The 15954-nt window shown below is 40.6% G+C and overlaps 1 protein-coding gene and 1 long non-coding RNA gene across 3 annotated transcripts in view; one reads left to right on the top strand and one right to left on the bottom strand.

Moving 5' to 3' along the window:
- The window catches only part of LOC126768780 (uncharacterized), a 70426-nt gene that overhangs the window by 14730 nt on the left and 39742 nt on the right, over positions 1–15954 (top strand). The window contains exon 22 of one of the 2 annotated variants that reach the window (XM_050487085.1): positions 4798–6080. The exons of the other annotated variant lie outside the window; for it this stretch is intronic. Within the exon in view, the coding sequence (XP_050343042.1) occupies positions 4798–5022 (225 nt within the window). The 3' untranslated portion in view covers positions 5023–6080. Of the gene's footprint in view, positions 1–4797; positions 6081–15954 lie in introns of those variants that run through there. 2 annotated transcript variants of the gene reach the window in all.
- Positions 9904–15954, bottom strand: part of LOC126768803 (uncharacterized) — an 83052-nt gene continuing 77001 nt past the window's right edge. Inside the window, exon 3 of the long non-coding RNA XR_007669271.1 lies at positions 9904–10042. This is a non-coding gene — a long non-coding RNA (uncharacterized LOC126768803). The remainder of the gene's footprint in view (positions 10043–15954) is intronic.

The raw sequence follows: 15954 nt of genomic DNA, 5'->3' as shown, positions 1-15954 counted from the left end.
GGGCAGCCGCGGCATGACTCACCACCTTGTTAACGGTGGGTATCATGCGCAGCCTGCGGTCCAAGTGACACCCCAAGTAACAGACTGAGGTCTGCCACTCCACGTCCTGGCCTCGGAAGGTGAGCCGACGCATCGGCTTGTCAGCACCGACAAGCAGAGCGGCCGTCTTACCAACGTTGACAGCCATCCTCCACTTGTCTAGCCAATCCGGTATCAGATCCAACACACGCTGCATCCTGTTAATAGCGACGATCTGGTGGTAGGACGACGAGAAGTATGCGCTGTCGTCCGCGTACAGGGCCAGCATCACATCCTCTTCACCCTCTCGCAGATGGTCGCGGAGGGTAGGGATGTCGTCCGTGTACACCGCGTATAGACGCGGCAACAGACAGCTACCCTAGGGTACTCCGGCTCGAAAGGGGCGCGGTTGGGAATCCGTGCCTTCCACCGAGACATAAAAGCTTCGGCCTTCCAGAAACGACGCCACTACTCGCACATACGCGAGAGGCGCCGAGGTGTTCAAGAGCTTAGCCAGGAGGCCGGCATGCCACACCCGGTCGAAGGCCTTCTCCATGTCGAGAAAGACCCCAACGGTGGGATGCCCTTTGTTACGCTCACTGGCTAAGTGGCTAAGGACTCTCGCCAGCTGGAGCGTCGTTGAGTGGTCGCTGCGGAATCCGAACTGCTCCTCGCGCAGGGGCAGGTAAGGCGTGAGTCTCCGCAGCAACAGACGCTCGAACAGCTTGGCGATGTGCGAGAGTAGCGTGATAGGCCGATAGCTTGCCGGGAAGCGACGATCCTTCCCGGGTTTAGGGAGGGCGATGACCTTCCCTATCTTCCACGCCTCGGGGAAGTGTCCGGTCCGGAGTATCCCGTTGAATGCACTCGCGAACGCGGTGAGTTGTTTGCAGAGGTGGTACAGCGTCGTGTCATGCTCGGATGCTCGATCGATGGTGGCCTCCCAGTAGTCATTCTCGAGAGCCACAAGTGTACGCGACACTTCCTCTGCAATCCTGTTGAGGTCACGCTTCACCCTCGGGCAGCGCGTTCGCGCCCAGAGTCGGCGAAGATCACGTTTCTTCCTCAGTTTCGCTCGGAGCGAGCTCGGCAGCTGGTCCTGACGACTTCTTGGCGTGCTTCCTTGAGAGGTGGCTGCTTCTTTAAAGCTCCTTCTACATCTTCAGTCGTCGCGATCGGGACCGTGAGCTCAAACTCCGAGAGCTCTGAGGAGTAGCGCCCCCAGTCAACCCGCAAACGTGGGGAGCGGGGCACTATGAAGTCGCGCTGGAGGGCGATTGTGACCACTATTGGCAGGTGTTGCGTGTTGAGGTCGTAATTAACCTCAACATCAATGGGTGCGTCTAGTCCGTGATGCAGCACGATGTCCAGGACGTCCGGCTGGTACGTAGGGTTAGTCGGTATGTGGGTCGGCGCGCCTGGACCCAACACTCAGTAACCCTGTCGTTCGCTATCCTCGAGCAGGTGCCTACCCGCCTGGGTGAGCCCCAAGCGTGGTGCTTCGCGTTCAGATCACCCACGATCAGTGTAGGCAGCGGCGAGTCGATAAGCGTTTGGACATCAGTGCTGCAAAAAGTCTGTCCGGGTGGTTTGTAGGCGGCATACAGCAGAAGCCCCGTCTCACCAGCATGCACACGCACCCCCTGCGTACGTAGGCTCACAAACGGTGCATGTGCAAGTTCCTCGTGTATGATGTCCCTCCTCACCAAAGCTGCAGTTCCTCTGAATGGGCAGCCCCGGGGAGAGACTTCATCTCGCCGATACACGAAGAAGTTCGGGATTCGGAGCTCAATTTCGGCCGAGAGCTTCGTCTCGCCCAGGAGGATTACATGTATATCCTGCGACTGGGCGAGTAGGGTCAGCTCCCGGACATGGCCTCGTATGCCGCCTGGGTTCCAATATAAGATTCTCAGCTGGAATTAAGTTTCGCAAGAGCGGCTATTCCAGCTGAGATGGCAGGAATAATGTCCTGGCCTTGTGTATAAGCGACCAGGATCGCTGTCAGTGCCTCCATGAAGACCCGGACGATGATGGTGGTGTCCGGGCCTTTCGCACTGGCCGAGGTTGTCATCTGCACAGGGGGAGGCGCTTCTTGCCTCTCCACCGGCCGCGTGGCGGCAGCCGGAGCGGACTTTGGCTTCGTCGCTGCCTTCCTGGGCTGCGGCGTCGATGCCGCCGCAGGCTCAGTTCTGGCTGGCCTAGCTGCCCTCTTCTTCTTCCTCCTCTTCTTGCTAGGCTTCCGTAGAGGTTGGTCCCTGGCCGTCGGCTGGGTGGCTGGTGGCGCCAGAGTTGCTGGGGTCACGAGCTTAGCTCGCTCCTCCGCCGTTTTGATTGATGATCGACTACTATCGTCGCTCTGGGTTCTGCGACGATAGGGCGACCGACCATCTGTTTAGGTGCTACCTACTCTTCCCCCTAATGGCCACCTTGGTTGGCAGTTCCGCGGCTGGGCTATAGCAGAACCAGGATATTGTCTTGTCCTGGCTCATAGACTCAGTCAAATGGCGCTGAATCACCCGGAACTCCTCCGCGGATCCGGGCAGGAAGCGCACTCCCTTTCCCAGAGGGCGTGCGTTCGGGGCGTGTCCGAGCTTGCTTTTCAGAACCTCGAAGTGCCTCGTCCAGTTCGGCAAGCATTCCGCCGTAATTGGCGGGTAACTTGAACGAGGTGTCGTTCTTGGAGCAGGTACCGGTGTGGGGGCCCGACTCCTGGGCGACGCTGGAGCGGCAGCGGCCGCCGCATAGGAGACCCCTGACGGCCCCGGTTGCGGCGATGTGGGACGGGAGGCTGTCCTATCCTCGACCGTCGATGGCAGGGCCGCGTAGCTCGTCGAGTCACGCGGCCAGGTGTCTTGCGACCCCCCCTCCATCGGGGAGGGGGATCCATACGGCGGTGATGCGGGGGAGACGTCGGTCTTGGGGCGCTTGTCCTCCCCTTCCAATGACTCCGGAGAAGAGTCCGGTCTCGGGCGCTTGGCTCCTTCCGCGCCTGCTGTAGACTCAGCTACAGTGGCAGCGAAGTCTGCTTCAGCAGCCCGGTGCACGTCCTCTCCTCCGGTTTCTGCATGTACGATGCGTATACGCGGGGCGGCGGCGGGGGTGAGGGTGACAGGCACGGTCGAGTTTTCGAAGATGTCTCTTCGAACAACTGACCGCGCGATGCCGGACCTGCCTCGGCCACGCTTGCGTTGGTCTAAGGGGGGGGGGGGGGCTCCCCCCCTTCAGACATGATGGTGGTGTCGGATCAAGACTGCTCTGTAAGATATGCACGGGCACCACGACCTCAGCGCGTGCAACCAAGCCAGGTGAGACCCCTAGGGGAGGCCCAGCTAAGCGCCCGCGAGCGGAAGTTCGGTCCGTGCACACCGGTATTTGAATTCCTCAGCTGTCCGATGGTCTGATCCTGCAGGATTTTTTTGAACACCAAAAAAAGTGCAGGCTCCACTCGTGCGCTTCTCTTCTTTTTGAGCAGGCAGACTCCTGGCAACTAGCACCAGCCGTTTCTTCAAGCCAACGTCGGAGGACGCGGCGAGTACAACTGGCACCGGAGGGGGTCGTTGCGGGGAGCGGGGGATGTCCAATAGAAGGATAGCACGACTTATATATATATAACTATTTCATCGAATATAACACGAGAATACTCAATATATATATTCGATTCGTTATGAAATATATATACATAGTATATATATAAGAGGAAGTGTATTCTTTAGTGTGATGCCACTACTGTCCTTAGATCACTAGCTCTAGTTAGAAGGTCTACAGCACGTGACGTCACGCGCTCGTTGTCAGGCGACGCTTCTTGTAACGTGCGCTGCGGACGATCGCCCGCGCGGCTGCGACGGCCCGGCGGCGCACTTTCCTTGGGCGGCCTCTCTAAACCTTTCCAGATAGAAAGTATTTATTTGGTTTATTACTAAAAATTAAACCAGATGGCAGCACAGTCCAGCGCCCATAGATATAAAGTTTTGATTTGGTTTATTACTTACAGTGAAACCAGACGCCAGCACGGTCCAGCGCCCATATATACGTTAACTTTATAGGCTGTTATGAACAATATTCGTAATCGTCCAATGGCGTTTGTTCATCACATGGTTCCATATTAATTTGTAATCTTTTAATATGCAGAGTTCATACTTGATAAAAATGTAAAAGTTATATTTTTCAAGTTGAGCTACTGCTGTTTTGCGGTAGAATATCTGATGAGTGGGAAGTACCTACCCAGACGAGCTTGCGCAAAGCCCTACCACCAGTAGACAAAGCCCTATCACCAGTAATCCTTATTCAACCGTTATTGTGACGTCATCACACATTTTTTAGATTTCAATTTTATTTTCTCCCAATTTACGCATAAAAAAATACCTATAAATCCAAGCTCAGGATAGGAAAATGAAGAAACGGTATTTTTTATTTCAGTACGTTTAAATTGTCAATATTATTATTTATTATTAACATTAAATTTACATTATTAATTTTCATTATTTTAGTCAAATTTAAAATATTACATCCCGATTCCCACCCGACGCAAAGCTGCTCATAATGCAGGCCGCATTTCCGCGCTGTATGGCAATGGACAACCTTTGTGCCAAGTGGGACCCGGAGCGACTGTCAAATCCCCTCTCTCTAAGGCGACAGCCAATTTCCCTTATTAAAGTAAGGGCATCCGACCCCCAACAACAATTGTCAATTGACAAATGTTGTTAATTGACAAATGTTGTTAATTGACAAATGAACAAATGCTTTATAAAATTTTTGAAGACCCCCTATTTTGTTTTTCAGGTACTTACATATTTAATAAGTTTCCTTCAACAATTCGCCGCTCCCGAGGTGGTAAGTCAGACCAAAATGGACTCATCCAATCTAGCGATGGTGTTCGCGCCGAACTGCCTCCGCTGCACCTCGCAGGACCCCAGAGTCATACTCGAGAACGCGCATAAGGAGATGACCTTCCTCAAAACACTCATCACTAACCTCGATACCTCGCACGTGCAAGATCTGCTGTGACCGACGAATCTCAATTACTGTAACAACAATGTCGCCAGACAAACTTTCTAGCGACGGTTGAATGTAGCCCTTAAATTAATTCTCGTAAGCTAGTATTATCGTCTCGCCGACCGCGGTAACAACGCGTGCGAGCAGGACGGCGCATGTGACGCGCTTTGTCGCTTAGGGATCGCCGTAGCGACGCCGTATGTATAACACGGTATAGAATGCTACAGGTAAAAACAAAAACAAACAAAAATTATTCAATGATCACGATGATTATGAATGAAAAATTATAATTTAATTAGCTATCGGTAAAATTGATATTGATGTTTGAAATAAAAACATATTTTTTTTTTATTATGAAATGTTGCTAAAATTAATTCTGACTGTGTGAAAATCCAAAATATATCCCGTGACATGGCGACGTGACCACCACGGACGGCGAGGCTGTGATACCACTATAGTAGCGAATCTTAACGCCTTTAGTGCAAGTAGTTAGAGGCGAGTTGACCATTTCCTATCAATTAATATATGTATACCATATTTCAAGCAAGTTCGATTACGCCTATGGTAGGTGAATACGAACGTTTAATAATTCCCTTACTTGAATTATAATTGACATTCTTGTATATTTTTTGTATTTTTGTACGCTGTGTAATAATTTTATTTGGTCGTATCCAAAGATATTTAATGAGATGTGATTTTTAAATATATTTAGACTTGAGCTTTACAAAAGTGTACGTGCAATGTTCGCCATGAATCTTTATAGGGACTGTTGCGTGTTTGTTATTAGTTGTAGGGTTTTGCGTGGAGAATGTACGGATATATTAATTTAAGTTTTTATTTCTATATTATAAGTACACAATTTAGTGCGTGAGTGCATAAATTCGGAGCCCGTGACGAATTAGTTATATATACGAGTTTTATAGCTTTACGAACGAACACATCACGGTTATTATAGACGTAGGTCGTTTACTTCGCAAACTTTGAAGCTTTGAGCGTTGGTGGGAGGGTTCCGTAATATAATATCGGTATGATTTTATAGTCACACTTTAATAAGATAATGAATGAGAGCAGTGAATTATGAAAATTTATTTTTTATTGATTAAATCTCTTAATTAAAGCTTGCGTTATTTTATATACAAAACATTGCTACTTAAATCCTTTACCGATTGAAGCATTCAAATTGCGGATCTTTAGTTCAACACTCTCACTCTTTCAGTCATCATTGATTTGACATTCGAATGAAGGAGACAGAGCATTCTTTAACTAATTACCTAAACAAAAGCCGCTAATTGCTAGTTCAGTTGTCGAAAACTTCCTTGACGTAAGTTTTATATGATAATATAGTAAAAAAATATATTAATTAATATAAGAACCATATCGTAATAATACTGTACCGTTATATAAATAATAATGCTTTTAAATTACGATTCCCGTCATTAGCTTTATAAACGTAAATTACGTACAATTCAAAATGATATCATAAACAATTATTGTTATTATTATTTCATCACAGATTAATTTGATATCATCGAGTAATTGCGAAAGTGTGTTTGTTTGTCATTGAAGTGTTAAATACTCAACCAATCATCATAAAATTTTATACATGTACATAGCCAGTATATAGAGAGAAGGACATAGGGTATCTAATATCTACCTCTCACTCACACGCGAACGAAGAGGGGGGAACAAGTTCTTCATAAAACCGAGGTCACAATAATGCATTTATTAAAACGATTCATACTTCTATATATTTTTAATGTTACGATCAAAGAACGATTACGCTCTTTGAGTTAAAAGGCCACAAATCATTGTTTTTTTTTGCGTATTTATTTATTTATTTATTTATTTATTTATTTATTTATTAAAGAACACTAATATTACTTTTATGTATTCATTAATACCATTTTATAGGATAATAACTCTTCAACTTTTTAATCTCTAGCTGTAATTGAAACATATATTGTGATACATATTTGTCATCCTTGTGCCTCGGAGTTGTTTATGTATGTGCGAAATGTTTATTCGGGTAGTAAATTATGTACCACCTATGTGACTTCTATATAACGACTTCGTTATTTAACGTTACAAAAGAGTTTATTTAATCGAAAATCATGAATTACATAGATATATGAAATAATTAGCAACTATAATTACAATCGGTCGGTATGCTTTGAGATATTATATCAATTTAAGACTTGTATAGCGACCCGTTTAGATCGTTACTAACATCAAACAATGAAATAGTTATTTATTAGACTATAGTGGAACAGTAGACATATATATTATATTATATTCAGAAAGTCTCGTATTTGTTTAAAAATATTCATTAAAAACATTCGTATATTTTATACGCTTGCCTACCTGCTGCCTATAGATCGTAGGTCCTGGGTTCAAACTCCAGCTATTGGGTTTTTCTGTCGAAGAATCTCGGTAGAATTTGGAAGTGTATACGCTCCTGTGCACGCTCTGCGTACGCAACGTCGTGTTATTGTGAGGCAGGGAATAGTGTGCACCTGTGTTTGCGTACTCGTGCAGTTGGCTCATTTCTCTTAAGATTGCTTTCGAGACCGAAATCGATCGGAAATCGGAAAATTAGGACATCACTATATTTTATAAAAGATATTTATTTATTGATAATTTTTTTTGTAATAATTTTCTTTAAATATCTGAATTCTTTCTTATGGAATATAATATATTATACCAGCTTAAAGGGATATATAATAAAATTAGTAGAGAATGTTTTCAAGAATTGATCAAATTTGGATTGGATTAAATAGGCTATTTTATTAAAAAAAAATAAACTTTGAAAAATCCTAATTATGAATAAAACAAAAATACACAGTGAAATAAAATGCTGTTGTAAAAATATTACTTAATAGTAATATTTATGAAAGTTACAAGAACATTTTATTTCAATGTGTACTAGGAAAATATACACGTAGAACTGTTTACATTGCTGCGCTGCCTTAAAAATTTCCTTCAAAAATAATAAATTATGATCAAATTGTATTTACATTAAATATTATCTAAAAACATAGTCGTTGCTTGCTTCGGTCTGGCATTTGATAAATAAAATATAAATATAAAAAATAAAGTTTTATAATGTATGTTTTTTTTTTTAATTAAAATCTCTCAGTAAGAAAATAGTTCTCAATATATCTCGATTAAAACCTGGAAACAAAAACAAGTAACAAGTTTCCTTGTTTGTAATGAAATAAATGATTTGATATTTTTATATTAATTATATTTTTATATGAATTTTTGTCGTATATTTGGCGTTTTCTATTTCTTAAATAAAGAAGTGTACTCACTAAGAGCATCCGTTTGTAATGTAAAAATAAGGAATTCAATGGACGATCGTTACAATCTTAGAGCATGTTACAAGAGTTTGATACTTTGAACATTCGCGTTATATCGCCAAGCAGCAATATTTGGTCTTATTCCGGCTTGAAGGGTGAATCGAGCCAGTGTCGTATTGGCGTTGTGGGGGATTGTATATATTTCTTTCAGGTTACCCATTTTGGTAGCGCTTGACGATTTAAAAACGGTTGTTAGTCTATAAGATTAAATCATTTTGATTTGATTGACTTGTATTACATGATACGTGCATGCTCTTATTGAGTACTATTCTTTTAAAAATACACTTGTATTTTTTTTGCTAATATATAATGTACATTCCACTGTATAACCTTTTGTTAATTAATCTGTAATCTGAACTTAAAAAAAAAGATAAGAATCAACTCGTCAAATAAAAAAAAAGATAAAAATCATCTAACTCTTGTAGACCGTAAATTTCCATGTCATATTGTAATTATATTTTTTTTTTGAATTTGGATAAAATTTAAGTGAAATAATTAAACTATATACCTGTAGACTTCGTATAAATATATACAATTATAATTTATGTTATAATGATTTACTTTTTAATATTATATTTTTTATTAGTATATATATATCTAGGAATACTGCATTTGCCCGACTATCAACTCAAGCTACAAAAAATATTAAAAAAAACATTACATCACCATGTCTATAAATGTATTTAAAATAGTTATAATACAAAAAAAATCATTTAAATTATAATATTAGTTTTATATATTTTGTGAGCTGGAGCGGGGAGGCTTTGAAATGCATCTAGCTCCAAGACGTCTCGAATTGAATCAGTAATTTCAGTGCTTCAGCCATTCGGCTGTTCGGCCAGGTCATTCCTGCAAAATAAATTGCGCCTTAAACTTAATGTATCGTACCTAAGAAAAAACACATATTATAAGCAAGATTGTACTGCTCATTAGAATTAGTAGACGCTGGGTGCAAAAAACACTACGTTTATTTTCTACGAAATTGTATTTTATATACCAGCGTCAGCGGGTAATTTAATTATCATAAAATATTCATCTGTAATGCTTCTTGCACAAAGTATATTAAATAATTAAATTCTTTAATTTTATAGAAAAAAAGTAGTAGCAAAAAATGTATTAGAGTTTCCTACTTAAAATCAGTCTTCAAAATATAATTATTAAAAACCAGTTTTAAAATGTAGTTTTTAAAAACGGAGCGTTATAAGAATACTCCTACAATATTATAAAAACAGTATATGGCAACCCTACAGGGAGCCAATTTATACGAGAATAATTATTCAATCTATACCACGATTTTCACTTAATGCCCGGTTTACATTATTCCAGTCCAGCGATCTAGTCCAGTACTGGATTGCTTACTGGAAAAATGTAAACCGGCACTGGAATGAACTGAATCCAATCCAGTAAACCGGGCATAATCTTTGAAATGCAAAGTACGTAAGCGGCAAAATTATTTTCTTGCAGAAATCAATTCACACCTTTAGTGCAGCTATACTTTGTAAACACATCTTTCCAAGGCAAACAATTCGTCAGCTATGGCTTCGCTAAGCTGTGCATACATAAATGTTACCTGTTTATTCAATCTATTGTGCCATTACTAAGCTAAGATGTAACGGCAATTATCCATCGTTATAAAACAGATACATATTTATGAGTCACATGGAGAACAGCCGCTGCATCTTGCTTACAGTCGGGTCAAACCGATCTTTATCGAAAACTGGTATTATTCGAATTTCATGTAGTTTTAGTTGCTAAGTTATAGTTCAACTAACAAAGGATTATATCAATAAGATAATGAAACTTGTTATAAATGTAGACATAGTTCTAATGTTCTCTTCTGTGCTAGAATTTGTGATGGTTACATGAGAAGCACTGTTTATTGACTACCTAATGAGATGCACACTGCGGTTGCTATATTTTTGGCAGCTAGATTTATCATAGTATTATATTGTATATTAAATTGCTTGTAATATCAGAATATGTAAAATTGTATAGTGCTTATAAATAAATGCAATAAGTAAATTCAATACCTATAAATCCTATGTATATAATATGCCTCTTATGTTGATCGGGACAATATACCTAATGCCTATGATGTTCATAAATGATGGTTCGCTGTGAAGGCGGACACTCGAAATAATAAAATTGATTTATCCATTGGATAAATGCGAATACCAGATTTTGTTTTATTGGAATTCCTTGAAGTAATTGTTTTACATTCTAAGTTTTATTTATTCTTATAGTAATTTTCTTTTTAACAAAATATACGGCACAGGAAAGACGATATAATCGCGATTTAATGCCATTTAGTTAAATATTCAAGTAATAATTAAGAATTCATAACAGACTTTATTTATTCGTTTATATCATTATATATGATACATATATATTTGACTGCCTCGTTGGTCTAGTGGCTTGATTTAAGGCCGCCAACCCGGAGGAACCCAGGACGGGTTCAATTCCCAGATCGGGCCAATAAAAAGTTATTGGGTTTTTCTGTTAGAAAATTCTTGGTAGCATCCGGAGTCTGAAATTTGGAAGTGTGTACACTCTCGTGCCTCGGAAAGAACGTAAAGCTATCCTGCGCCTGAAATCTTTCTGGTCGTGTCGGATTGCCGTCCCATCGGATTAAGAGAGTGAGGGAAGAGAGAGTGCACCTGTGTTTGCGCACACACAGGTGCACTATATTATCTCCTGCGCAGTTGGCGAATCTCTCTTGAGATTGGCCGCTGTGGCCAAAATCGGTCTGGAGGACATTATTATTATATATGACGGCGACTGCGATAGATAAGCGGCACACCCGTCATCGCTAGGTGCTTTTGGTACAGTGTCCATGGCGTAGGTCTCAGGCAAGTAACCACAAAGATAGTGTATGATAATTCTTGTATTTTATGTAGGTAATCAGCAATCACAAATTACAAAGTAGACGTTTCTTAGCTCGGCCTACCTGACCATATAGAAAAGTAACTCATAATTAAATCACATCAGAAAGGATACCACAAGTGAGATTAAAAATTAAATTAACGTTACAAAATCACAGTAATAATTAATGCACCAAGTATTGACAGCAACACACATTACTAGCACTTCTTGCCAGTAAGCCTGTGACAACAAATGGGTCAATAACAGTCCTTCTCTCTGTTAAACCCGATAACACATGGGACAGTACCAGTCCTTCTCTCTGGTACGTGTACCCAAGTCTAATATAAGTGGGCAGTATCAGTCCTTCTCACTGATAAGCCCCAAACAGGTTAGACATTACCAGTCCTTCTCACTGGCAAGCTATAGGTATACTTGGTGTAATAATTCACTAGTCTGTACAGGTGGATGGGCCTTCACCCGCATCCTCTTCGTCTAACTCTTCACTTAATACGTCTAATTCACGCGGAATATGGTCTTGTGGTATATTTCTTATGCGATCATGGGCATACTTGTAGTAAACAACGATCTCCTAATGTTTCTTTATGTTTTAAAGTTTCTTCAGGAGTCAACCACGCATAAATTGACAAGTCGCTCGCTGCGAAATATCTCTGCGTGCACTCCATTAGCTTTTGAATGTTAGCTCGACTTACCTCCTCGCATCAAATATTAATGCTAGGATCGAAAATCGAATTGGAAAATTGGTTGGATCTCACCGTAGTATTGATAGGTCGTATCGCATCAATGATACGATCGGTTTCACCAGCACTGTGGTTCGTGGCAGCACTCACGGAACGCCCTGGCGAAGACAATACCTTAGAGTCCCGATGCTCCATCATAGTCACAATCATTACTCGCGGTCGTAGCAGCGTCCCGCGTAGAGGTGAGCGGTTCATTCTTCCAACGACGTTAATCGAATTCTGGAACGTGAGTCATGGTCATGCGACCGTTATTAGGCAAGTTTCTTAGCTATCATTGAGCAGAATCACTGTTAATTAATAATCCAAAGCAGAGTAGGTAAATAAAGAAATTATCGCAATGTAGGTAAAAGCTAAATTGTAGTTACTAAGAAACTTATAGAGTACGACACATAGCTAAGCTATTAATACGTAAGATCACTGTTAATTAATAACCCAATGCAGGATAGCTAAATAAAGAAATCATCGCAATGTAGGCGGTACGAGGTAAATTGTAAAGTTACTAAGACACTTAGTACGACACATAGTAAGACACAATGTCTATTGCTTTTAAATAATTTGGAACGTACTCACCAGATCTTTTTCATAAGTTACCACAAATTTCTGCACTCACTAAACAATAATACTTTGGTAGGGTAGTAAAGTGAGCTGAGCGTATCAGTACACATAAGGTTCCGATCTTGAAGGTTTGAAGCGCTTGTTATCCGGCGCACTTTGTTATCACGATCATGTAGTTAGCGTTTCAAATAAGAAAATGTCTTCATTTCTAGCAGCAACTTGCTTCTGTTGGAAGTTTCGATGGTGCATGCCAAACGATGGAGTGTAGTGTCGAATTGTGAGGTATGTGCAAGGACATACGATATAGCGATTTCCTCAGCAGTCAGGTTTTTCCATTGCGCTATTAGTGACGTCATCAATCGACTTGTATATGCAGCCATACATTAGCCTTCCTTTGGCCGACCGTTCTAAATGTTTATAAGAGCTGCCGCAATGGTTTCAGCACCATCATAACGAGCAAGAAATAGCTCCTTGAAATAAGTCCACGTCATAGCAGAATGTGATAATTGTGACAGCCACGAAGAAGCACTGCCTTTCAAGGACTTGCTGAGCGCAATGATCAAGGCACCTCCTTCCAGCGCTTGTTCTGCCATACAAATATCAATGGTCGAGCACCAGACACGTGCATCAGCATTATTAGAGTCGGGATTGAACTCTGGGAGTGTTGGCACAGCTCGACGTGATTTCATAGCTTCAAAAAAATGCACCATATTCCGTTGTTGGAGTTCAAACGTCATCTGCCATTGACTTTCATGGGTAGTTGGTGGTTGCGATGCCCGAGTGAATCCCACTTCTGATGACGGCGACTGCGATAGATCAATGGCACACCCGTCATCGCTAGGTGTTTCTGGTACAGGGTCCATGGCGTAGGTCTCAGGCAATTAACCACAAAGATACAGTATGATAATTCTTGTATTTTATGTAGGTAATCAGCAATCACAAATTACAAGTAGGTATATTATAACTATCGGAGTTGCGAGAACCAACGGTCCCGTTTGGAAGGTCCGAAATGTATCGTTCTCTGTAATGAATTGAGTTTCCGACTCATCGCTCTCTAACCATTAAAATGTGACAGTTGCCCCTCCAAACGATTCCGATCACGTGAGTCATTACGTCACGGCGGTCATACCCTACCGATACAATAAAATCAAATGAGTTACTAATTAGTCCTAATCGACGACATATATATTTTATAAAAAGTGGGCTTAACGCTAAAAGTTTTTTTACCAATCAACCACAGCGCAGAAAGGAACCTTTTTAGCATGCAAAAAAAGTTATTGGTTTTTTTTGTCTGGAAGTTGGAAGTGTGTACAGTCCTGCGTCCTGAACTCTTACCGGTCATGTCAGATTGCTATCCCATCGGATTGTGTGAGTGCACCTGTTTTTGCACTTTTACTTATGGACTAGGAATTATGGACTATAATATGTCCTGCTTTAGTCTTGTTTGCGCTAGTCTCCCTTGAGTTTGGGCGCCGTGGCTGAAATCGGTCAGGAGGACATGTTTATTATTGTTAAGACAAATAATTTAATGGTGGTAGACTTTGGGTAAGCTCGTCTGGGTAGGTACCACCCACTAATCAGATATTCTACCGCAAAACAGCACTTGGTATTGTTGTGTTCCGGTTTGAAGGATGAGCTAGTGTAATTACAGGCACAAGGGACATAACATCTTAGTTCCCATTTCTTACAATACCAATGTCTATGGGCGTTGGTGACCACTTACCATCAGATGACCCATATGCACGTCTGCCTTCCTATTCTATAAAAAAAAAAGTATTTCAAAAGCATTGTATAAACTATTTCATTATAAGTATAAAACATTTATAGTCGTCTCCTGTTTTGAGATTTTTTTATCCCAAGCTGAATCTAAAATACCGACAATCTACATATAATTATGATAGTCATTATTCGTTATGACTAACGTTTCAAAACAATTGTGTCTATTATTTAATGACGGGACATTTATTTGCTAAAACTTATAAACTGTATTCGTCTAATGTAATTTTGTAATCAAAATAATATTGTTTTTATATGAAATTGTTTAATTAATTAAATTAAAATGTTTGCTAGTGACATTATACGTTAGCTAAGTCACTTAACGTTTAGGAACCGATGGTAGCAGAATAAAATGTTGCTTCGTTTGCTTAAGTTTATAAATAAAATGCTTAGACCAAAGCATATGCATAATATCGTTGATTCCACATATTTAATACGATATGTTAGAAAATTCGCCGGAGCCTCCGTTCTTACCATTGAAAGTAGCTCGGCGGGTGTCATAACAACAACGTTCTCACTTTTTGGGTGTATTTCTTTCATTTTTTGGTACTCCTTATATTTTTATTGCTTATACAAGATTCAAGTGGAGGACCAGACCATTCTTCGGACTTTGTACAACACAAAGTTACAACATTACGGAGACATGGTTGAGAGACTTACGAATACCATGTTCATTTTATACGCTATGTGGAAAGTACCATTCGATTTGAGCGGTAGCACAGTCGATATGCAAGTGATAGTGAACATCGATAAAGCCCTAAAAGCGTTGGGTGAAAATGCGATTTGCTCGAAATATTTTCGTTTAGTCTCTGTCATTTGTCTTGCGCAGATAATTATAAGTGTAACTCGAATATTCAGTGTTTGGATGTCACTTCTTACTTTAGGCATAAAAATGCCAATTGAGAAAGTATTCCAAATGGTTTTTACCGACTCTATTGTTTTCATTATAACGACACAGTATTGCTCTTATTTGTTGATTTTACGAAGAAGATATAAAGTTGTGAATAAAGTACTGAATTCTGTAAAACCGAATACTATCTCAGATTTTTTCGAAATCCGTCTCAAGGAAGCAGGAGTAATCGGCAAACCGTTTCTAGTCCAAGAGAAGCATGTCTCGAAAAAGATCACGGCTTGTGGAAAGATTTATAGTATATTATATAAGGCTACAGAAACTGCTAATGAAAAATTCGGCTTTGTTATATTGTTAACAATGATGATGACTCTATTACAAATCATTTTGTACTTGTATTATTTTATGGAGGCAACTGCGTCTGGCTTATTTCATGATTTCCAAAATTATGTTGATTTTTTAATTTACGTTTTTTGGCAAATCGGATATGCGTTAAGTATTATATATGTTTGCATTTATTTTAGTGATGCGACTGTTAAAGAGGTGCGTAAGGAAATATCAATTCTTTTTTTAATAAGATAATATGGATAAAATATTTTACATACATATTTTTTTATTTCACAGGCTCAGATTACACCACACGTAGCGCATGAAATTATAAACAGTGATGTAGACCCTTCGATAAAAACGGAGGTAATTTAATATTAACATTAGCATGGTATTATATCGCATAAATGTGTGCATAAATGCTTAAATAGAGGCGCAATACCTAGTCACAATATTA

This window comes from Nymphalis io, chromosome 5, assembly GCF_905147045.1.
Source record: "Nymphalis io chromosome 5, ilAglIoxx1.1, whole genome shotgun sequence".
NCBI lineage: Eukaryota > Metazoa > Arthropoda > Insecta > Lepidoptera > Nymphalidae > Nymphalis > Nymphalis io.
The sequence above is the reverse complement of the archived record's forward strand: the minus strand, read 5'-3'. Positions and strand labels throughout refer to the sequence as shown.